This window comes from Passer domesticus, chromosome Z (genome assembly GCF_036417665.1).
Source record: "Passer domesticus isolate bPasDom1 chromosome Z, bPasDom1.hap1, whole genome shotgun sequence".
NCBI lineage: Eukaryota > Metazoa > Chordata > Aves > Passeriformes > Passeridae > Passer > Passer domesticus.
In genome coordinates this window covers 11,176,912-11,201,253 of record NC_087512.1, presented here as the reverse complement: position 1 = coordinate 11,201,253, position 24,342 = coordinate 11,176,912, and the positions used below count along the sequence as shown (strand labels likewise).

At 39.0% G+C, this 24,342-nt stretch overlaps 1 protein-coding gene across 1 annotated transcript; it reads left to right on the top strand.

Moving 5' to 3' along the window:
• The first annotated feature begins 5,112 nt into the window (after positions 1-5,112).
• On the top strand, positions 5,113-24,102 carry AMACR (alpha-methylacyl-CoA racemase). The gene is made up of 5 exons (XM_064403248.1): positions 5,113-5,621; positions 8,291-8,434; positions 10,910-11,070; positions 15,646-15,832; positions 23,301-24,102. Exons 1-5 carry the CDS (start codon positions 5,324-5,326, stop codon positions 23,708-23,710), a joined length of 1,200 nt encoding a protein of 399 aa, XP_064259318.1. The 5' UTR covers positions 5,113-5,323; the 3' UTR covers positions 23,711-24,102.
• The last annotated feature ends 240 nt before the right edge of the window (positions 24,103-24,342 follow it).

The window sequence follows — 24,342 nt, the reverse complement described above, 5'->3', positions numbered from 1 at the left end:
GAATAAGGAACAAACTTTACACTCAGGTCTTTCATCTTCTCCACTCTTTCACTGAGCTTGTTATGTTACAACCTGCTGTTTTCGGAAGCAGCTTTTAATAAAAGTAGCTTTGAATTGAAACTTTTTTACCTCCTTCTTAGTTCAGATTATTAAAATGATTCTTTTGTGCTCAGAACAAAAAAAAAAACCACATAAGGACAAAACATGCAGGGAGTCGTTGAGTGGTGTATGAAAAGACCTACAGTTCTTAATTTTGGTGAATGAGTAGCAAAGTTCCTCTATTTTGCAGTTCTGCTTCAACAACCAAAGACAATACAGCCTTGGTGATCAATGCAGATTTGAAAATCTGAGGCAACAAAAGGCTGTCATGCTCAGATACCCATGAAGAAAACTCTAGAAACTATCCTCATAAACTAGAAGAACTTGATAGAAGGTGCACTTCCTAGTATGACCAGCTTCACTCTTACACCAAAGGGCGAGCGCTCCTTTAGCTCTTTGGCCAAACCACACAGCTTTAGAAGGAATTAGAGCATCTGCTGCCCCCCAGTAATTTCCAGTCTTCTGCCACTGGACTGATAAACTCAGGGCACAGATGTTGACATGAAGACTTAAGGATGAGAGAGGGAGAGGCTTAATTTTGTGCATCTGCATTTGGAATGGAGCAAGCTATCCTCCATGAACACATTCACAGAATAATAAAACTCACGTGGGGAAAGGTTTTATTAAACAAAGAGACTCCTTGTATCAACTGGTGAAAAATTGCACAAATGGAGGGCTATTTTCCTGCTTTTCTGGAAACAGTCCATCAGCCATTAAAAAAAAATCCACAAAAATAATTTTTTTAAAAGAATCACACTGCTATAACACCAAGAGTGAAAATACCCATGTTCAAATTATCTTTGACATCTTAGCTTCTGTTTCCTGTGAATGTGTCTCATGGTGTGAACCTCCCATCATCTAGTCACATGCTATTTTGAGCTTGTCCAGCAGCAAGTACAAGATGCTTGCTGAATAAGGACTAGCCCATGTACTGGAACGTGATAGGAAAAAACTAATATACAGAACATCTTCATTCAGTAACTCCATTCAAATGTCCAGTTAACAAAGTGACTTTACTGTAGAAAATAGTGCACACTAATATGTAAGAAGGATTGGCAAAATTAAATTAACTGCAGATACCTTCATTTTAGAATATGTTCTAAGAGTTTGGTGGGTGTTTTCTTTTTTTTTTTTTTTTTGTTTTGTTTTGTTTTGTTTTGTTTTGTTTTGTTTTGTTTTGTTTTTTCTCAATCCAGGAAGGTTTTTTGAAAAACACTCCAGGCTCTTACAGCATAGTAAAGATTATGAAAGTCAAGGAAGTCTGCAAAGATTAGAATTTCAGGCCAGGAAATCAGAATTCATAGATTGTGCCATTGTGTCATGTGCAAGTCCTGGTCTGCAGCTGGAAGTGATGGATGGAATTTGTCTCATGTCCATTTTTTAAACTAGAAAATAGTAGGAGCATCGTTGTTTTAAGGAAAAATTTTCAAATACTGCATCACTTCAGATCAACATTTTCTCTCCTCCAAGACTACCTGTTCCTCAGAATGCTTGTTCTATCAAATCATTAAAGACTCACAAAAAAATAACATGTATAAGGTATGCCGTAAGACACACAGTAAATGGCTCATGGGTGAGATGACGGAAACAGTTAAAGAACATACAGGTTTCTCAATCCACCACCCTAGCAATGCAGGAAAAAATGTCTCTGGTGAATGTGGCAGACAGCATTATCTGGCAGGAATGCCTCACTAGAGCTAAGTTTCGGGCAGAGTCGCTAAACAGTAGTTCATGTGACATCCAGCATAGACCTGAAGCTCAGTATTCAGGCAAATAAAATGCAGAAATAATTCCAGTTTAGAGCTTCCAGCCTCTACAATACTGGTTAATAATATACTCACAGGAAAGTATTTATTTCCTCCTGATTATCAAAAATAAGGATTAGCTATATAAAGTTTCATGCCATTCCCTTCATCTAAATCATGAAAGCACAGTAATACCATATGCTGTGTCTCAAAGGAAAGAAAAATATTTTGCTTCAGGTACAGGGGTTGAGGTCCAAAGTACAGAAACCACCGTCACAGGCATCAGTAATTTGTAATCCCGGTAACCTGAAATTCCTACTTGCCAGAGTATCAGGGGCCAAATTTCTGACAATGTGAAAGTTAAAGGCAATGCCTGCTCAGTACAGCTGGGACAGATCACCACCTCCATGACTGACTGGACTAAAAAAACTTGCAAACTGTAGTTTTTCAAGAATATGTCTATTTTAGTGAACAGTGCAGTTTATACAATTACCTTCTGTGAGTGAGACAGAGCTTTTATTTCTAAATCTATAATTCATGATCTCAGACAGACAGCCAGATTTCCAAGTAGCATGAATTCACAGCTGCTTTAGAAGGATATAGTGATCTCAGGATAGATTTTTTTTGCTGCTGAGTGGTGGATGTACACTTGGGAGAGCATCAGTGCACAAATCCACACTCACACAGAAGCACGGAAACACAGAAAAGCAAAGTCATGCTCCAAACTGATGAATCTATTGAAACGGCAGAGATTAAGGTGCTGCATTTGGCAAGAACATTGTACAAGGGACAGTGTGTCTGTCACAACAGCATAAGATACAAGGTTAGAAATGCAGAGTATCACCCACACTATCTCTGTGGATATCAAGAAGTGTTATGAATGGAGCACAGCTTCTGTTCAGGCAAGGCATGAATGCAAGCTCTGGGATAAAGCAAGAAAGCTTTGACAAGCTTGGGACACAGAACTACCATCAAATTCCATGAGAACCTTTAAAGTTCTCAATTTCATTTTAATGCAGGTATCTTTGAAATTACTAGAGAAATTTCACCTGCTACTTATATTTTCAGGAAATTGTAGTTACCAAGTTTTGAAATATTATAACAAATGTAATTTTTGCTTTTTCCTTTAACAAAATCAATACAAACTGTACAGATATCAGTATCTCTTTTGCCCTGCATTAAGATGGACTAAATTGTAAACAATATACATGTGAAAGAGGAGAATCCAGACTTTGAGTACTGCTGTAATTTCACATTGTTGCCTTAGTACTTTCCTAAGGACTGAAATGTACGGGTAATTGTAACCAACAAATCTGAGACCAAATGTAAAAGTCTGGCATGCAGTGTGTATTACAAAAGTGCCTACACCTCTGCAAGACATACTGATATAACTCACAATAAAAATAATTTCAGTCTTTTAACACTGACTGTGACAAAAGATGAATTTCACAGGATGACAGATATAGCAACTCACTGATGTAATACAATAAAGCACACACAAGCACTATGACACAGTGTGGATTCAATCCCAAAACAACTCCTTTCCTATCCCCATTACCTCTGCAATGACAAAGTCATAGGCCCTTCTGTTTGCTGCTGCTTATTAATGAGAAATATTCAGTGGCGTCACATAGATGAACATCACACTGTTTTTTGCACACTGCAAGCCCATGGTAGAGAAGGTCTCCTTGTTTAAAACACATATTTTCTGCTGGCCAACTTGCTGCTTCAGGAGAGTTTGCTGGACTCAAATCATTAGCCTTTATTTCATGGTTAATTAGAACATCTGTTTCTTTGTCATGCCTGTTTTGGTTTTTTTTGGGGTTTTTGGGGCTTTTTTTTGGTGGGTTTTTTTTTTTTGGTTTGGTAAAATCCAATTTTTCAAATTGGAGTTAATGCTCATAAAATGCCGCCCTCACCTCCCTGAAACTGAAATAACTTAATAGGGTTCTGACTTAAATGTTTCTGCCACAGATTACTCACTGTAATTCTGGATGTCAACTAAACAGCAGGTGCAAAGGACTGCTCAGTTAAACCATAGCAAAATCCAGACATTATCCAGTGTGTGATTATGGTGTTATTTAGATGGGGTAAGCTAAAGAGCATCAGGTGAAATCAAAGGTGACACAACAGAAATTGCCTGTTTGTATTCAACACAAACTCCAAGACCTGAAGGTGTGAGGGGACAAATGAAACTGAAAATTAGTCAGAGAAACACAGTGTCACAGTAACATCATAATGTCTGTGAAAACAAACCCTTACATGGAATAGTGTCTTTAACCACTAGATGGATAACAAAAAAAACGACCCAGCTTCATTTGAATGAAAATGTGAGTACTTTTCTCCTGGCCATTTCTTGTGGGTGGTACCCTAGTAGTGGACATAATCAGTGCCTGCATTACAGGACCTGGTGTCTGCACAGAAAATGAAGGGTATTCTGGCAACAGACCTGTTATTGTAGAATGAGAAAAATTTCTGCATTCAAATAAGCAGCCTTTACAGATTTTTGTAGTCTAACCAATGTAAAGAAATGTATAATGTCAGCATGGGTTGCTCTGTTTGCTTTCTGGTAACCTGAAATACTGCGAGCAGCGGCTAAGCTTGAAAAGCTGTGTCAATACAATGCCAAAGATTTCATTACCCTTTCTGGATTTATGTCTGTTCCTGTAAGCAGCTGATGCCGCAAGAACAACATGGCCAGGCAGCCCTCTTATAAAGAAACATCTGGTGAGAAGAAACCCTGAGTTTTAATCACGTGTCCCGCAATATCCCGTCGTGTGATCGGGGGTCTAGGGTGGGTCTAGGGTTTTGGCCCATGCAGGTGCCCCGGGCACGGCTGGAGCCCCAGGCCAAGAACTGCTGACCCTTTTCCTAACAAGGGGCACAGGGCCCTGTGGCGGGGCCAGGAGACCGGCTGGACTCGATGACACACAGCCTCAGACTTCAAAGGCTGGACTTGCCGATGTTGCAGGTCTCTTCCAACCTGAATGGTTCTGTGATTCCGTGACTTTCCTGCCCTCAGGCTGTAGGGGTGTAAAAGCCCATGGTTTCCTTCGTTCGGGGTCCCTACACGGAGGCAGCAGATCACTCTTTGTTGGTTATTGCATCACGATTAAATTATTTTAAGGATTTGGTCCTCTGAGCCTCTGCTATTGGACAGCTAGCAGTGTGAGTCTGGGGGCTGCGGAGCTGCCAGGGAGCCCCGGTCCCAGCTCAGGCGGTGCGGGTGTGACGGCCGGGGTGCCTGGCTCCTTGCATGGCTGCGTGCCGATCCCGGCCGCAAGAGAACGCCCACTCCTCCTCACCGGGGGCCGGCGCGGAGGGTAGTGCAGCCGCCCGCGGGCGATGAGGGCTCGGGGTGAAGAAATCCCCGCACCAGCAGGGCCGGTGCCCCCGGGCGAGGGGCGGCAGGAGCCCGCCCCGGCCCCCGGGCCCGCGCGAGAGCGGGCGGGGCAGCCCCCGGGCCGCCTCCGCGATCGATGTATGGGCGCTCGACAGCGGCGGAGCAGGCCGTGGCGATGGCGCTGAGCGGCGTGCGGGTGCTGGAGCTCGCCGGGCTGGCGCCCGCGCCGCTCTGCGGGATGATCCTCGCCGACTTCGGGGCGCAGGTGGTGCGAGTCGACCGCCTGTCCCAGTCCGCCGCGGCCTTAGCGCACGGAGACGTGCAGGCCCGCGGGAAGCGCTCCTTGGCGCTAGACCTGAAGCAGCCGCAGGGCGCCGCGGTGCTGAGGCGGCTGTGCGGCGGGGCGGACGTGCTCATCGAGCCCTTCCGGCACGGTGAGGGGCCGCGGCAGCCCGGGCCGGGCCGGGGGGGCGAGGGCGGGGTTGGAGCTGCAGGGCCGCGGGGTGCCGCGCTGAGGGGCTCCCGTCTGTCTGTGGCCTCTGCGGTGCTGAGTGGGAAGCGGGCAGGGAACAGCCCTGGGGGCGCACGCTGTGTGCAGGATTTCTGCAGTGCAGCCGCAGGGAAGGACCGCCGAGAGCGCTCAGACACGGCCGTGACCCCGACCGGGCTCCGGAGGAGCAGGAGGGTGTCCGAGCCGAGGGGTCACCCCGAGCGTGGAGCCCTGGGCAAACAGGAGGGTGTCCGAGTCCAGGGGTCACCCCGAGCGTGGAGCCCTGGACAAACAGGAGGTGTCCGAGCCGAGGGGTCACCCCGAGCGTGGAGCCCTGGACAAACAGGAGGTGTCAGAGTCCAGGGGTCACCCCGAGCTGGGGGCACCATCCTGTGTGATGTCCAGGCCTGTTGCTAAAGTCCAGCTCACTTCACGGTTGCTGTGCCGGTGAGAGTTTGAGCTTACAACGCCTCTGAAAGACAGGAGGTCTGACATTGTGGTTACACAGTTACAAAGCATGTATCCCAGGGAGAGGAATATCAGAGTTATGTGTGTTAAATAGAGTAGTATGATTCTGTTATACAGGGTTACTCTGATTCAGATAAAATCCAAGTTATGAACTACAGGCTTCATCTTCAAACATCATGTTTAATTTTAGGAAGTTGCATTCTACAATCTGATCACTTCCTGCCAGTCTTAAATCTACTTTATGAAAAGCTTCCTTGGGGTTTGCAGGTACTTTCCAATTTTAACATTAGGTTAAAAGTAAGACAAATTCTTCAAATACTCAATTACAGAATTTTTTCAATTTTTCAAAACTGTCTTTTAAAGAGAACTTTCAGTTCATTTTTTAATTACAGTATGCATATTTACTAATTTCCGACAAATAGGGATGCTTAACATCTGATTTTCGGTAGCAAAATTGGTGCTGTTTTAAGACCAATAGACATTTCAGGTTTAGCATGTTCCCTCCATTTATAAGCCGTACACAGGGTACACAGGGGCTGATGGTTATGTCAGTATCCCTGGGTGCTGTCAGTATCCTTGAGGATGCTGTTGTGTTAGAAAAAATGCAGTTAAGGTCAGGTTGGACAGGGCTCTGTGCATGCAAATCTAGTTGAAGATGTCTCTGCTCTGGAATAAGTGACCTTTACAGGTTCCTTCCAACCCAAGCCGTTCTGTAATCAAGCTTCATTGAGGGGCTGGCTGAAATGCTTTGGCAATTTTACAGACAGTTTAGAAATAGGAGACTTCATCAGTTAAACATCGTACATCATGGACAGATTGTGTGTCACAAGTAAGTATTTTCCTTTGAAAAATTGTTTGTTTTACTCCCCAGAAGCTGAGCAAAAAAGAAATGAAGATGTAAATCCCACTTTTTCCTAGTAGCTGATCTCCTGGTTTTTCCTCATTTTGTTTTCTTTGGTTTTATGGGCACTTGCTGGGTTTTTTTCACAGTTGGAAGTACAGACGATTTTGTAACTAGATACCAGGTTGTAAGGGCCTGTAAATGAACTAGGCAAATCTGTGACCCATCATGAGACTGCTGGAAAACAGTGAGCAGGTGAGGGTCCAAGCTGCAGAAGTTTCTTGCAAGGCATGTCTGACCTTACAACAATGACTTGGTACCACCAGAGGGGTTATTTGTCAGCCTGTTTCCACTTGTGCATTTGAAAATCATGTATTTTGCCAAATTTAACTGCTTTCTTCTTGGGAGTAATCACTTGCTGCTGCCCAGTAATTAGTACAATAGAAATGGATCTGAATGAAATTGGTGATGTAGTAAAAGTATGGATTACTTTTGTGAAACAAGCTGGAATAGATTCTGGGGTGGAACAGGTGTTGAAATTATGTTATCCCTTCAATTCCACATTATGTGGTCCTGCAGTGCCATTATAGATCATTGGTAAAAGTCTGACCAAACTGCACCGAACCAGTAAGAAAGTACAATTTATTTGCAACTCAAATTTCTTCTCTTACAACCACTGTTTTAAGACTGTGAGATTAAAATTTTAGCCTTGATTTTTGTAAATCCATGCTGATTCAACTTATATACCACTGATTCTAAAAGTTCCTTATTCCCTTATTCCTTATTATTAAAAAAGAACACATTTACTTGTGTGTGGTTCCAACAGATCATCTGTGGAATAGTGGCATGGTCCAGTCACATCAGTGAGTTAAAACACACAGGAACATGAGGTACTGAGAAACTGTGAGGAGGGTATATTGCATTAAAATATTATGACATTTCAAGTGATTTTAATACAGAAAATGTAAGAGTTTTCTCTTTCTCTTTTTTCCTTGTTTTACAAACCTTTGGTAGCTTTCTCTCTCTCGAGTCCAGTGGTACGTGATTTTCTGTCAGACTTTTGGAGGAGTAAAACAGGAATAAAAGCTGAAAAAAAGATCCCTAAAGCCTAATTTCCACTTGGTTTGTATTAAAAATTTATGCAGTATGTTGATAATGTTCATGTTGTAATATGGACACTGAAGTAGAATGTACTACTTCATAAAGTGCAGTTGAGTTCTGCTGTTGTATAATCTAACTTTGAGCCATTATTTTTTGAGTATTATTAAATGTGAATTTGAATTCCTTGCTTATGTCTTTTCAAGGTGTCATGGAAAGACTTGGGCTTGGCCCAGAGGTGCTTCTGCAGGAGAATCCCAGACTCATCTATGCTAGACTTACTGGTTTTGGCCAGACAGGAAAATATGCCAAGTCTGCGGGTCATGACATCAATTACTTGGCTTTATCAGGTAGGCTGTAAAATTTCCTGTTAAATAAAGTGTCTTTCCTCCCTTTGATCAGAACTTGTTGAAAGCAGATAGCTCAAAATTTGTATGAGGTGCTGTCTGATAAAACAGCTGATCTGAAGTGTCGCTGTCAGGGAAATGGAGCTTTCCTTTCACTGTGCTTTTTCCTGATGTTTCAGTCAGCTGTAGCACTTGCTTAGCTCCTCTGTAAACTTCCTCACAAGTCAAAAACTGGTCAGAAAAAATGAGGATGTTTTCTCCCAGGTTATTAAGGTGAAGCAGTTCTGTTGAATGAGGGATCCAACCAGCAGTCAGCACATGAAGGGAGGAAACATGTACAGGCTGTTTGTTTTTCCAGCAGCAGCGAGCTGTTGCAGGCTGGATCAGCATGTCTTCCCAGGCTGTACATGGTTTTCCTTCCTTTGTGCTATTCTATCTTAATAAAATATTCAAATGTTTATCTGAAGAGAGGACTGAATATTTTCTTCATCGGACCTCTCCTATAAACTCTGTATACTTATAATTCTGAAAGGGCTGCAGATTATTTTATGTGCTTGTGAGCAGGTGTTTTTTTGAGCAAAGAAAAACTAGGCAACCCAAGACAATTGAGATCTTGTGCTTTTTTGCTTGTAACTATGTCTCCACTGATACCAACTGAAAGGAAGTAGGCTTCAAATAAAGTGGAAATGCTACGTTTCATTAAGGTGTTGTGGATATGATTTTCCAAATATGCAGTAGCAAACAGGAACAAAATATGTACCTCAGGTGCTGCCCATCCATGCATGGCCCTATCTCCTGCTTTTCACACTGCTTCTGTCACTGATGCATCTCTGAGCCTGTAGAAGGAGGAGGGAAAGTGGCCCAAAAGTTCTTGGCTTCCCACTGGATAAAGTAGTTACTGTAGCTCCAAGAAAGGGTCGGAGCAGAGGCAGTGCAAACCTGGTGATCTGGTATCTGCTACTATGAGGGGTCATAATGTTGTGGAATTAAATTTCTTTGGAGATGGATTCAGTCTTCCCTCATGGAAAATTGTTAGAGAGTAGAAATGGTTAAGGAAAAGATGTCTCATTTGAAGCACTTTGACTTTGTGTTAAGATGATTTCAAAGTATTAGGGTATTTTTATCTATTATTGGAGGGAAAAAAACAGCATGGTCCATCCCTGCCTTAGTTTGTAACTTTCTGGTTTACAAATAGAGTAATTTTTATCTCTGGAGCTGATTTAATTACTAGTGTGTTGGTTAGTGATAACTTTCTAAAATAATTTGCTTGAAATTTCACAGATCAAGTTTTTCTGCCTATTAAAAGGAAATAGAGCAAGGTGTTTGACAGGTGTCAATCCTCAAAAATGAGATCTCATATTCTGAGTATTTTCCTAGTGATCTTTGGATTCCTTTAAGTAAAAAAATAGTTTGTATTAGGAACTCTAAAGAAGTTGGTATATTAATTTTCTGGTGCCTGTGATAACTTTTCAGACTACTAAAAGGAAGGTTTTAGGCAGCAGCAGGGATTTTATTCCTGCACTACAGGATTTGGAAACCTTTTATACTGTGCACTCTGTTGCTTACCCATAGGAAATGCATTATACTATTAGTTAATTAAAGAGTGCATCAGAACCATGCAATTCTCAGGAAATTCTGACCATGCATTCTGCAAGCCTCAGGCCACAGACACAGGAGAGGGATGGTCACACTGCAGTTTCTTGCTTGCTTGCCCAAAGGGAATCGTTATGAGGCAACTATAAAGAGTAAGGTCACAGTAAAGAGATTGTTCAGGATGGCACAGAAATGCTAACAAATTCAAAGGTCTGACTGAAATAAAGCCTTTGCTCCAAATCCTTCTGTTTCTGCATAATTGCTGGCATAAACACAGGTTCCCTGTGTTTACATTGCATGGAGTCAGAGATAACCTTCCAGTGTCAGTCACCTGTTCTTATATGCGATCTTTTTTTTTTTCCCAAAGGTAGTTGATGAGGGAGGATAGGATTGAAGCACAGTTGTCAGTGTGACATCCTTTGTTATGATTATTAGTTCATTTTTTATGAGCACATAAGACTATACATCTGCATTTTTACTTTAAAATATTCAAAGAAGAACACTTTATCAAAGTGGCTTTCAGAAATATTCATAGTTCCTCTTCATGGGCAAGATTCAGTGCATGTACAAAGTACTAATACAGAATTACTGCACACAGGGGGATTTTTTAAAATAAAATTTTGTCCCTCTGTAGTCAAAATTTCAATGTTTATCTGTGAAAGTTTTGTTAATCTCTTTAATTAATTACATCTTCACTAATGTGATTTCATATATTTTTGGTCTTTTGTGAATTAAAGAGTCAGCGAAGCAGAAATAGAAAACATTAGAAGATTGCTTTATGCCTTATTTATTTGCATGGTTTGAAAATAATGGAACTTTCAATTGTAGAAATGAATGTTTATAATAATTTTATGCTTATCCTTGCTTTGTTTTTTCTTTTGTCAGGTGTGCTGTCAAAGCTGGGTAGAAAGAATGAAAATCCTTATGCACCTGTAAACCTTCTGGCTGATTTTGCTGGTGGAGGTGTCATGTGTGCGCTGGGCATTGTTGTAGCCCTCTTTGAACGTGCCACATCTGGCAGAGGGCAGGTCATTGATGCAAGTATGGTAAGCTTGTTTTCAAGGAACTTGGGGTTTCTTAGGCTTGTTTGGGTGTTCTCCTACTCTAAATCTGGGAAAGGGAGGAGATTGTAAGGTTTAAAACTGAGAAGTTGGGAAAGGAAAAGTGAGTGATCTCATAAAATGGCTATTCCTTCACACGCAAGCAATTTTCATTAATCACTGCTGCCACAGCATCCTTATGCCATGAAACACATACTGCAGCCTCTCCCCCCTGCCTGCTTTTGCCTGTCTGCCTTCTTCACAAAGTATTAGGTCTATATATTTGAAGAATAATTGTGGTGTATGGAGATAGGGTGTATAATAAACAATTGGCTTGCTGCATAACAGCAAAAATGACAATACTGTTGGAGTAAAAATTGCATTAGCTTTATTCAAGATACATCTTCTTATGAATTTGTGACAGGTCATATCTTATTTAGAAACACTGTTTCATAGGATAGTTACACTGACTATGGATCATTGCCAAGAAGCCAACTTCAAACACTTTGTGAATGTGCTGTAAAATAAACGGAAGGCTAAATTAGCTTAATGATGAATATTTTTCCAGTGGAAGGCCACCCACTTATACATAGAGGGAAAATAGCTATTTACATGGATCTTTGAAACTTATGTTATCTGCAGGTGTTCCTCTTTTATTCTTGTGTTTTTCTTTTTAAAGAAGCATGCGCTTAAAATTTGACCTCCCTATGAGGCATTGTACAGTGAAGACTATGGTTTGGCCTTAAATATAAATTGGAAAAGAATTACATTAGTTAAAAAAATTTAATTTAAATTAATTAAAATCCTTTTGTTGAAGGGGTCTTGAAGAGCATAGAGCAGCAAGAGATGTTGGATTTCTTGACTTCAGTAAGTTTTTGACAAATTCACATGATGGTCTCAGAAGCAGTCCGTGGCATTATGGTCTAGATGAAAATTTTATGGGAACAGTGCAAAACGTGACTGATGTTTTTACTTCAACAAAAGTTTTTAGTAGTTGATTGTCAAAATTAAAAACTTAACAAGTGGAGTTCTATAGATGTTTGTTGGGGTTTTTTTCTTCGTTTTCTCAAATAAGCTGAATGATGGATGAGAGATTGTGTTTAGTAAATTTACAGATGATACACATATGTGAAGGACTACAAGTATGCTGGACCTGGAATTGCAAATGACCTTTTCAGATTGGAGCAATGACCTGAAAGAACTAGCTGCCATTCATGGACATTGCTGCTCTATAGTTCTTTGTAGGCAGAAACAATTTGCTGCACAAATGCAGTAAAGTAAGAGAACAATTGGCTAAAGTACAATCCTGGGGGTTTGTAGTAGTCACAAGCTGAACATGAGTCAACAATATCATGCTGTTACAAAACACATACATACTGTGTTAGGATGTATAAACAGGAAATAGAGCCAGCAAAGTTTCTGAAGCAATTATTCTAACCTATTCAATGTTTATGAAGTCTCAGGAAAATAATATTTCAGATGCTGACCATCGTCTTTAAAAGTTGCTAATTTGGGGAAGTCCAAGTAGCACAACAAAAATCATTCCTCTAAAAACATGACCTAAAAGAAGAATTGAAGGAGATTGTGTATTTGTGAAAGAAAAACTGTGGGGAATTGTGACAAGTCTTAAAATACTGAAAAAGATACTTGTATGTTTTAATATTATAAAATTTTCTTTACCATAGTTCAGAGAATTAAAGGAATTTGTTAGAAGAGGAATCAGTTAAGTCTGCTAATGTTCTAATGAAATTTGTAGCTCATTTGGAGTGGAATGTGTTGTGGGGCTTTTTGAAGCTCTTAAAATTGTCTCTTCCAATTTTTTCTTGTCTCATCAGAATTGTGGAATTTACAGTTCCCTGCTGATGTGCGTGGTGACCTATGAAATGGAAGGAATATTGTCCAGTATCACAGGATGTACTTTACCTGGCCTTTGGTCATATTCCTTATTTCTTGAATAGACTTTCAGTGACACAGCTGATGAAAATCATCCGTGCATCATCAGCAGTAAAGACTGCAGTAAATTGACTGGTGGATGAGCCTGTTTTCACACCTAAGGGTTTTTTTTGTGGAAGAAATTGTTTTAAAAATCACAACACTGCAGCATTTCAGCTGTTTTGCTTTAAGACTGTTTTTTGTTTAAGAGACTGTTTATTTAAGCTGTTGTACAATTTAGGTGGTGTGAATATGTTAAAGACTCAGACACATGGTGGAATTTTCTACAGCAGAAACTGCACTGTGCAAAAGGCAGACACTGGGTCCTGCATTTCATCTGTCTGTTTCAGAAGAATTAAGGGCCTGGCCTGAATTGATTCCTGCTGGTTGGTGTCCCTTCTCATTGCCCCTGTAGGGATCATGTCTGTCTTACAGGAAGCCAGATAGCTGCCACGTGGAGAGACACTGCGATGTGACACAGTAGGCAGGATTGTACCTCTGCATTCTTGCACCACACTGGAGCATGTGAGTCAGGGCCACAGCTGGGGTTCACTAGAGTTTCAGCCACAGAGTTTCTGCTGATGGTGGGCATCTGACTGAGCATAACTCACTCTTTGTGAAAAGACAGCCTCAGGAAGGCAAGCTGGTAGTGATAGCTTGCATAATAGTCTCATGGCAGGAGCATTTAGCAATGCAACAGAAGACTGAGGTTCCAGGTTTTTCTCAGCCTGGAGGTACTCAAAACCAAAACTCCCACATCCTAGAAGCCTTCATCAGTCACAAGGATAGTTTAGGTTGGTGTGGATTGATTCCCACTTTTGTTTGAGCTGTTTTCAGTCTGTGGAAAGAACAGAAGGCTTGCGGAGCAGACAGGTCACCCATTAGGGTGATGCCTCTGGATTCTTGTGCCTGCTTCAGAGACTGCAGATGTTCTTAACATGAGAGAGACACGAAACATGTAATTCTTACTATAATCATTCTACAATTACACTTAAGTGGAGTCTCTCCATGTTATCCTTTTCATGTTGTAAAAGAAGGTGACCACATTAGTGAGTGTGTGGTGTTATTTTTACATGCCTTTGGAAGTCTGGTGCAGATGTTAAGACACTTTCTTTACTTGTCTCTGAATTGTGGTGGGCCTCAGGCAGAACCTAGCTGTCCAGTTGCCCAGACAGGGATATTTCTGAAGTCCCTATACCAGTCAAAAACATATGGGCTGTTTTATTTTAAGTGTTTCCTGGGTAAGTAGCACATAGGTATTGTACAGCTGCTGACTAAGCACCAAAATCTAATTTTCAGTTAGGGCTTTTTCTGATATTTTCCCTGTCTTTTATTATCCTTACTTTCAGTGCTTTTTGTGTAGTATTACTTTTTGTTAATACAAGCAGTGCAAGATCAGTTCATTAGTAAAACAAACTTTATTTTAACATCCTTGCAATAATTTTTCAGATATGTAAATGAAGGTATGCAGTATTTTCTCATATAAAAGTACTTTAATTGACTTTAACATGTGACAGTGAGGATAGAAGTATTCCATTCCTTGAAGCAATACTAGAGCAGAGCCCAAGTAACACACATTAAATGAAGAAGCTCTCTTAACTGCATGCTTCAGCAATTTGCATGTTTTAAATTTTTGCATAGAAATGTATAAACTAATAGATCTTTCTACATGAAAATTTACTAGCCTTTTTTTTGATACAGTATCTATGCTTTTCTCTATAGACAGTATTAGGTTAGTTTCATGCAGCTGAAAATGCATGAATCAAGTGATACTCAGAATAATACAGCTAGGATTTAATTTGTTCTACTGGTATGTTTCTGGCCATACACTCTTAACTGGCTTATCTTTGCTTACAGTACTTTCAATACAGTTGAAAGAAAATTAATTGATGAGCAAAACTGTAGGATGTGATTTTTCTTGAAAGACTGGCACAACCTTGTTAATTACTGGAAAGCTGAACAAACTGAATTTTCATCTCGGTGTACTGCACAAAGACAAAATTTTGAGGAGCAGTTTAGAATGGGATTCATCATGGTTTCTAGCACTGTATCCATCAAACTCTTGTCTATGCAGAGATTCTTTTGCTATGTGTGTGTAGCTGCCAGTGATGACAGTGGGAGAATAGTTTTTATTTTAACTTAAGTGTTGGAGATCTTATTTCCTTAAAAATTTCTGCTAAAAATAGCAGTCTTCCTATAATCAGTATATTTAAAGGGGATAAACATTAGGTATTTATGGGGCTGGTGCAGATACCTTGTTTCAAGAGGTTTAGAAGGTGTTGATAGTTGTCTGATGCCTGATTTGTATAGAGCCAAGAAGCTTGTACCATCACTTGAAATTACTCACTCATTCTCTAAACTGCTTAACGAGGAAGCTTTGTGCATTGAAGGTGTGTTGTCCATCTGAAGCTGCCTGACTAACTATGTTCTTTCTTATTCTCTAGTTCTAGATGATTTCACATATGCAGTGTAAACAGTAATTGGAAATTTTAAGAAATGGAACTGCTTACCAGAGATTCTGTCATAAAAAATCTTAGCAAAGGGCAGAACTGCTAATAGCTTTTTTTTGCTTTGTTTTATACAGAATTTAGGTAACATGCCAACTAATTTACTGAAGCTTTTATTTTTTTTCCTCTCTAAATCTTCAAGGTAGAAGGAGTAGCATACCTAAGTTCTTTCCTGTGGAAGTCAGAAAATTTGGGACTTTGGAGCCAACCTCGAGGTGAAAACTTGCTAGATGGTGGTGCACCTTTTTATGAAATCTACAAGACCTCTGATGGAAAATTCATGGCTGTTGGTGCCATTGAACCTAAATTTTATGAGCAGTTAATAAAAGGTGAGTAGGTTGGAGCATTTGTTTTATAACAGCAAAGCATGATTGAGTGAATTCTTTCACAGTTGGTTTTGATTCATGATGCATGGCTCACAGAATCACTAGATTGGAAGAGACCTTCAAGAGCATCGAGTCCAACCTGTGCCCTAACACCTCAACTAAACCATGGCACCAAGTGCCACATCCAGTCTTTTTTTAAAGATATCCAGGGATGGTGACTCCACCACCTCCCCAGGCAGACCATTCCAGAACTTTATCACTCTTTCAGTAAAAAACTTCCTCCTGAGTAATGGGAAATGTGATTTCTTTGTAAAAGCCAAACACTTCCTGAAGCTAGTTGGGTAGTTGTGTAACAGTTTAATTGACTTTCTTGTTCTAGCCATTAATTTATTTCCTTTTCACCCCCAGCAACTACACTTAAATTGCAAGTTTTCTTTTGGAGTTGTTGTAAGGATAGTTCATGATATCACTGAAGCACTAAAAAACTTTTTCTGCAAATCACTTTCTTAAAATTATTATTATACTTTAAAAAGACCTAATTCTTCGAATTGCAAATAGAATTTCAAGCAATTTCTATTATTTGTACTATAATTAAAAATAAAACCTATTTAAATTGTTTCAGAAAGGAATATTCACTGGAAGTAGTTCATTGTATTTCTTGATATAAAAAATTATTGTGAAAACAAATTCTGCTGAAATAATTAATTTCCACCACACAATTTCAGACTGCTTTTAGTGTCTAGCTGTGGATATAATATTTATATAAGGCTCTTTAAATATAACCATAAATAATGATTTATCTTTTCAAGAAATTAAAATGGGTTATGCAAAATATTTAACTGTATGAAATTAAAACAAATGTTCAGGTGGATCTTTACTTCTGAACTTGTTGTGTGCTGAACCCTTTTATCACATGAACTATTAACTTCTTATTGGTTATTTAATTATTTTTTTTTCCGTTGTGCTTCTCTGATAGATTGCCATGCTTTCAATACAGAATTTATGAAAATAGAAACAATTCATGAAAGAATTTAGTATTGTATTAAGTACAATGCAAATGAGAAGAAAATAAGGCTGCACACTCAAATACCCAAACTCAAATGTTTGGCTTAAGTGATCAAACATTGGCCTGCAGTATTTGTGGTCTGGAGTATTTTGGTCTTTGGAGACTAAGTTGAATCACTCTTAAGCTACAGGACTGGGATAGAATCTATACTTGTTCAAAAACCACCAAAATTCTGTGGTGGGATGTGGTTCTGCTTGTGACTCTTTCTCTGTGGACTTATTCTGGACAGTCCTGCCTTCTTTTATTGATCATTGTTACAGGGCAAGAGTTGGGCTTTTCTCTTTCAGCCAGGTTATATAGAGATAAGCCTGTGATGGATGAAACCAGTGGCCAGGTGATATAACATAGTCACTGATGGTCTCTGTCTTCTTTAAATGACTCTTTACTGAGGAAAATGCTAAAATTCTGCTTTTTTTTTTTTTTTACTTGTTTCTCAGAAATTTAGAGCTTAAAATTAGAGCAACTGTGAATTCTTCTGCTCATGGTGGGCGCCCACAGTGGACGACTTTATTTTCATGTTTGAAAGTACTCCTTATGTTTACAGTGCAGAGAAATTGCTTGATTTTAACAGCTGAGGTTTCAAAAATAGTTATTCCAGCAATAAAGAACTAATGAGTATCCACTTCTAAGTAGACAAGAACTGAAATCATTGTTTCACATGTTTCAGTCTGTTTCTGCCATGTTTAAAAAATCCAACATATATGCTGCAGTATTTGAGGAATTTTTTTTGCCATTAATTGTATCACTATCTTCACTTGAATACACTCGGTGAGTTTCCTTTGTTTGTTTTGTAAAAGTGTGTTGTTTAAACTAAATGACCAAACTCAAGACTTTCTCACAATATTGAATTTAAAGTAACTGCTCTTTTGTTATTTTGCTTGAGGTGCATATCGTGATCTCTTGGGATTTTCACGTAGGAAATATTTATTCCTTCCAGTACTTAGGATTTAAATCTTCCTGAAGTAATAGTGCACTAAATTAGGAGAGCAGAACCTTCTTGTGACTTAGGGATTATTTTCTTTCTGGGATTCCTATTGCAGAAATTAAATTCAGAATTTAAACCTTTGAATATTATTGGGAAGAGAAAAGTGCCTGTGAGAATTGTGTCACTCTTTCACAAATCTGAGGATCTTTGACTTAGACTGAGTCGTCTATTCCAGGTATTAACTCCAGCTTTGAAGTGGATTTAAAATGTTATGGTTCAGTTACAATTTCCATGATTTCATTTCATAGCTTTTCTCCATATTTCTGGTCACTTCTGCTGGTGAGCAATTTGGTGCTGTTCCAGATAAAATATATTCAAAAACCACTTGATGTCTCTCTGTCCATATTCAGAGGGTAGATTAGTTTTGCCACTCCCATAGAATGAGAATACAAGGATATGGGTGTTGCAGATGTCATTTGGAGATTTGAAGACTGCAGAATTGAGAAAGGAGTGTTCTGTCTGAATGATTTGTCTCTGCTCACAGAATTCTGCCTAGCCAAAGCAGAACTGATTTCCTTTTGGTTTTGGTTCAGTTCAGTGTTTCTCTGCAGAGTTCCAGTAGGAACCCAGTGCTGGACTCAAGTGCAGCTAATGATGTGGTGAGGAAAGTTTTAAAGGAGGTTGCAGGGGGAAACTAAATTTAAGAAAACAGAGCACATTAGTTTGAGAATATTGTTGGCTTTGTAGATTGTGCTCAGCAGGGACAATTGCCAGAAATTGCCAGAAATTTATTAATTAAACACATTTCAAAAAGGCTTAATGAGAAACTGAAGCTATGTAAAATAGATGGAATAGAAAAGTATTTTGGGCTCACTATTGACTATTTGCTATTAACAGACAAGCTGTAGTCCTTTTGCCAGTATTAATTTTGTTACTACAAAAAATCAGACAATAAATAGCTAAAAATGCCTTGGCATCTTATGAAAAATCTGATGGAAGAAACATTTGCTACTAATGTTAAACCTTAGTCTTTCAACAGAAAGAGACAGAATTTTCAACTGACCTGTGAATTGCTTCTGCACGTTTCTTCTGTTTTTAGCAATAGGTGCTTAGTCTTGCTTCAGCCAGGCTACAAGGGGTGTGAAGAACACAGTAAATGCTGTGGAGCAGGTGAGAGTAAAGGTTTGATTCTGAGTTACATGGTGTAAAGTCGGTTACACAAGGTGAACTTAGTGTCCACTTACATTGATGTGGAAAGCACTGACAGTCACTGAAGTGTTGGACTTTAGTTCCTACTCTATGGTACCCCTTTCATACTACTTCAGTACTCCTATTTGTATTACTTCTGTTTAAAAAAAGAAGGAAAAAATTAAGAAGCCATTAAAAAACATAGTTTACATCATTATGAAGGATTTCCACAGGACTCTCCATTTTGTAATTGTTAAGTACTGTGTACTGTATTAAAAACCTGCTGATATACTGAATGCAATACTGCATTGTTATATTGACACATGCAACATGGGCAAACAGTTTCCTCATTATGTTTTAGACTCAGTTATGCATAATGTTATGTTTTATTTTAATTTATTTATTATGATAAGCCTTAAACATTGTACAAATACTATAGAGGGCCAGGCTCCTGCTGCTTCACAACATTTGCAGTTGTGGTAATTGAGTATGTCAGCTTGGAGTACAGCTGTGGATGCATTTGCAGTGAGGCCTGGTAGTACTGGGGGCCTAATCAACTTCCTAAAATATTCTTAAATTTCAGAAACTTTGATCAGAGAAAAAATTTTACATAGTAAGTTTAATGAAAATTCACTATTCTCTTCTGAAATATGGGATATTCTGAAATTCAGTTCCCTCTCACAGTGAGAACAAATTTTATTTGGTCAGAAAAAGAACAATGACCTTCACCTTGCAGCTGTTATTTTGGACAAAATTAAGATTTCCCATGCTAGATGATTTTATTCAGTCATGTTATGGCAACATAATTTCAAAATGACTCTGCTATGACCATAAATTTTTGAAAAGAAAATTAGCAAGTTAAACCAATAAAATCCTGAACAAAACTCTGCTTTTAAAATGGTATGACTGAAAAAATATTAAAAACTCTTTCAATTTCTGACATACCAAAGCAGCTTCACTGATTTATCTAATGAATTTTGATGGTTTCTTTCTCTTTAAATCAGTGCCTGGTTTTAGTAGAGTTTGTCTAAGAAGTTCTGTAGAAGTAGAGATTTCAGTTTGCTCCATCAATAAACGATGTGGGGATATTTGTCAGTAAAGCTATAGCATTTGGAGGAGATTTAAAGCTACATCATTATAGGAAGACAATTTTTCATTTTTCAAAAATAATTTCAAAGGTGTACTGAAGTAGGTTGACTGGGCTTTTCCTTACAAAAACTCCTAGATGAAAATTTAAACAAAAAGACTTGGAACTAAGTTGTGATTGCTATATACGATATTCTGTGTAAATGATACTTTGCTTTTGATTACACTGAGTGAAGTCTCTGCTCCTGTGGTATCCCAGACAATTATATGCCATTTAATAGTTTCCTTGTTCAGTCAGTCACTCCTGCTCTGTTACTGCTCATCTGCACCACAAATGGTGAGCATAGGCTGGAAAATAAGAAGCTATAGTGCTTAAATGCTCTCAGTTCATCCTGTTTAAAGCTGAAGTCTTCAGTGGTAAGCAGAAAATGAGCATGTAATATTAAATTCCAGGTTCTGCATATTGTTCCAGTTTGCCAGAGAATGTGCAGTGAGGCTCAGCCAACTTCCCATCTGCCACAATCATCAAAAATAATTGTGTAATGGGATAATGGTAGAGCTCTGCTCATGTTGGACTGGCTGCTAGAAAGCAAGCCTTGCTTAATAAGAAAATGAGTACTGTGAAACAAAGTTTCCACTTGACAAGACTTCGTGCTTGGAGACAAAAGCTCAGGTAGTGAGTATTTACTTTCCTTTTGTGGAAGGTAAATTTGCCTTACCTCATAGTTCATAAATAAACTATACTGCACTGTAAGTCTCTAGTGGAACACTTTGAAAATCAATAATAAAATTAATTTTAAAAATACTGCTAGCTTTTATTTAATCATGATATTCAACCAGTTTGTTACTCTCAGCTGATCTCATTTTTAGGATTACATGAATGGTTATGGACACAAGAGAGGAAGGTCAGTGATTTAAGGTGCACATGGCTTGATAAAACCATAAAGACTGATCATTTGTAGTGTCATTTATCCTGGTATCCACAGGCATTTCTAATAAGATGTGAAAGTGCTTATTTTGTCTTTGACTGTGATGCATTTCTTCTGGGAGTGAACAACTGCAAGGCTGTGCTTCTGAGGCTGGAGACTGGCAATTTCTGTGTGTTTTCCTTTGAAGTACCAAAATGCAATTTCAAAGCATGTATTCATTTTCAAAACTATGTTTAATAATCTTGTGATCAACAGTGAAATTCTTAAATACTGTATTAAACTTGGGGAGGGGGGGGGCACTGTGAGCCCCAAGAAGTGCATGTTGTACAGATTATGAATGGAGAGAAAGAACTTAAGGAGCAGAAGAAAAGGAATTATCTCCATTTCTTCTCCCCTGTATGTTTAAGCAGTAGTATATCTACCTTACTCAGTGGTAAGGAAGCCATAGAAAGACAAGATATTTTTCTGCCTATCTACAGCTAAAGACAAGAGGAGGTCTGTGTAAATTCTGCCTGCAAACAGCTCTCTATTACCCAAGCCTGTAACAGTTGTTAGTCTAATTATCAATCTGATACCAGGTAACCAAAGATATAAAAAAGAGTGCTCAAAAATCAGTTTTGTGGAACTCTACATTTCCTTTGCCTTTTACAGGGAACTGCTGTATTTTAAGAAGTTCATTCTTTTTTGTTACTTGTGAAGCATTATGGTGATAGTAGTCTTCTGATTTCTCAAATTAGCTTCTTTTGCATCCCTGTTTTTTCTGAATTTTTCATGCTGTGTTCATGCTCCTGAATTTCAAAGTGTGACTGTTAGAACAGTCTTCAGTATATTACTTCTGATTTCTTTCTATATTCTGCTTATATTTCTGTACTATCTCCATTTTGAAACTGTAGTTCAATTGCCTTTTCTCCTTCTTGTTTTCTACCTCCTTTTTGAGATAATCTCTATAATAAGTGATAAAAATTCTTGCATCTCCTTGAAGTAGCAGAATGAAAGAGCAGACTGCAGAGAGCAGAATCCATGAGAATAGAAACAGATACTGGAAGCTGGCAGCACAGAAGAAATGTAAGCTCCCCAGTGAGAAGGGATGTGATGCTTAGTTCAGGGATAGGCCTAGGACTTGCCTGGTTCAGGAAATTGTCATTACAAGGCCTGTGTGCCCATGGTTTGCTCTGGTGTCTCATAAGGAATGTGCTTAGTGCATGCCTGGGTGGTCCTTGCAACTGAGATGGAAAGCAGGGTTATTGAGCAGATAGTGAGTGAAAAGGCTGGGGGAAGTGGAACCTGGGAAGTGAGCTGGAGCAGAGGGAGCAGGAGATACTGCTGGAGCCCCTGGACAGTGGAGTGAAGAAGCAGGTCACTCAGCCTGCAGGCACCTGCAGCTGAGCTGCCACATGTGGATTGAGCTGGGCACATCCATCACACCATCTTCTCATCTGTGGCCTAGAAATGGCCCCATCATGTTGAACTTCAGACACTGTAGCCTGCTGAATGTGCAGCTCTGGCAGATGTGCTGGCCCCTGAGAAATAAGTGTATTGCTGTAGTGCAGTATCAGCAATGATGAGAGACATGGGGAGACTCTGAGAGATGGTCAGAAGAATCCAAATTTATTGTGGACAACATATGCTTATGTACTATTCTAGGAGGGCTAGTAGTGTTTTGCTACAGTGATTGGGTTAATCATCACATAAACAAACTTGCACATTTTAGAACATCTCTTGCTTGCTGAACTTGATGTAATTTTCTTTTCTGGTGAGTCAGTCTGATTTAATCTTCAGCTAGTCTTGATTTAATCCTCAGAGTTCTCTTTGCCAAAGTTTGCTCTTGCCAAGGCATCCTGATTATCAAGTCTCTTATGCTAACCAGGTCCAAAGTCTATCATCTGTCTTGTGTGTCCCAATAGTCCAGGATCCATTCAGCAGATTTCTGTGTTGCTAGTGCCAGGTAGGGAATATGATACCTGTTATGCAAGCTTTTCTCAGAATATTATTACCTCGAGACAGCTGCTACTTCTGTGTAGTGTTCATACAAATGAGTGCTAATTACAGGTATGTACTTAAAAGGTTGTAGCTGATGTAGTTTAGTTTTAATTGCAAGTATCATAGAACATTTTATTCCTCTGCTCCTTGCCATGCACAGATACCCAAATAAAGTTCAAAGTGACTTTAGTATTGCCTGCAAAATATTATCTTCTTGAGGAATATACTTAGTTGTGGGAAGCACTTAGTAAATTATCTAAGCTGTACTATAGTTAAACTTTGCTTTTCTCCTTTCAGGTCTTGGGCTAAATTTAGATGAACTCCCTGCTCAGATGAGTTTCTCCAGCTGGCCTGAAATGAAGAAGAAATTTGCCTCCATATTTGCACAGAAGACACAGGCTGAGTGGTGCAGCATATTTGATAGCACTGATGCCTGTGTGACCCCTGTTCTATCCTTTGAGGATGCTGCCTCACATCAGCATAACAAAGAAAGAAGTTCTTTTATCAAAAGTGTTGAGGGAGAGATAAGTCCTAGACCTGCTCCTGTTCTATCAAGGACTCCTGCTGTTCCATCATGTAAAAGAGATCCTTTTATAGGAGAGCACACAGAAGAGATACTTCTAGAGTATGGGTTTACTAAGCAAGAGATTGCTAAACTTCATTCTGATAAAACAATAGAAATAAAGGACCTAAAAGCTAGTTTATAACCTCTGACTATGCATATCAGATAAATTTCAGGCTGATACTGTAGCTTTTATGCTTTAAAATTGAACTATATGACAAGTAAAGATTGGCATAATATTAATTTTAAATAATTTGTATTTTTTAAATTATTGACATTTTAAATTTAATTTGAAAACAGTGAGACTTGTGTACTTGTGTACCTGGATGATCTGTTGTCTAGAATGATACTGTAGCTGTGTCCTGAAGATCTACACAGTTTACTTGGTGAGCACCTGTAAACTCTCAGAATGTTGTTTAAACGTTGTATCCTTTGGTTTGATTTTTTTAATTCTTGGTTACACCATTGATTTGTAATACATGTTAAAATTACTTGAAAGCAATTATTTTAATAAAATATAATTATATTCTTCTTAAATGAATGATTGTGTTGTTTATTCATGAATTAGAAAGGATTTTTTAATCTGTTTTTCATATTGATTAATTTGCTTTATCATGCTGAAACTATGGTCTAACTAATGCTATTCTTTTATGTGCTGCTGCAGAGCTGTTACCTCAAAGCTGATCTGTTTAACAGCCTGACTATATTTTCTCAATGCAGTCTCCCTATTATATATTACATTGGGAATATCACCTTGCCTAGAAACTAAATTCTGAA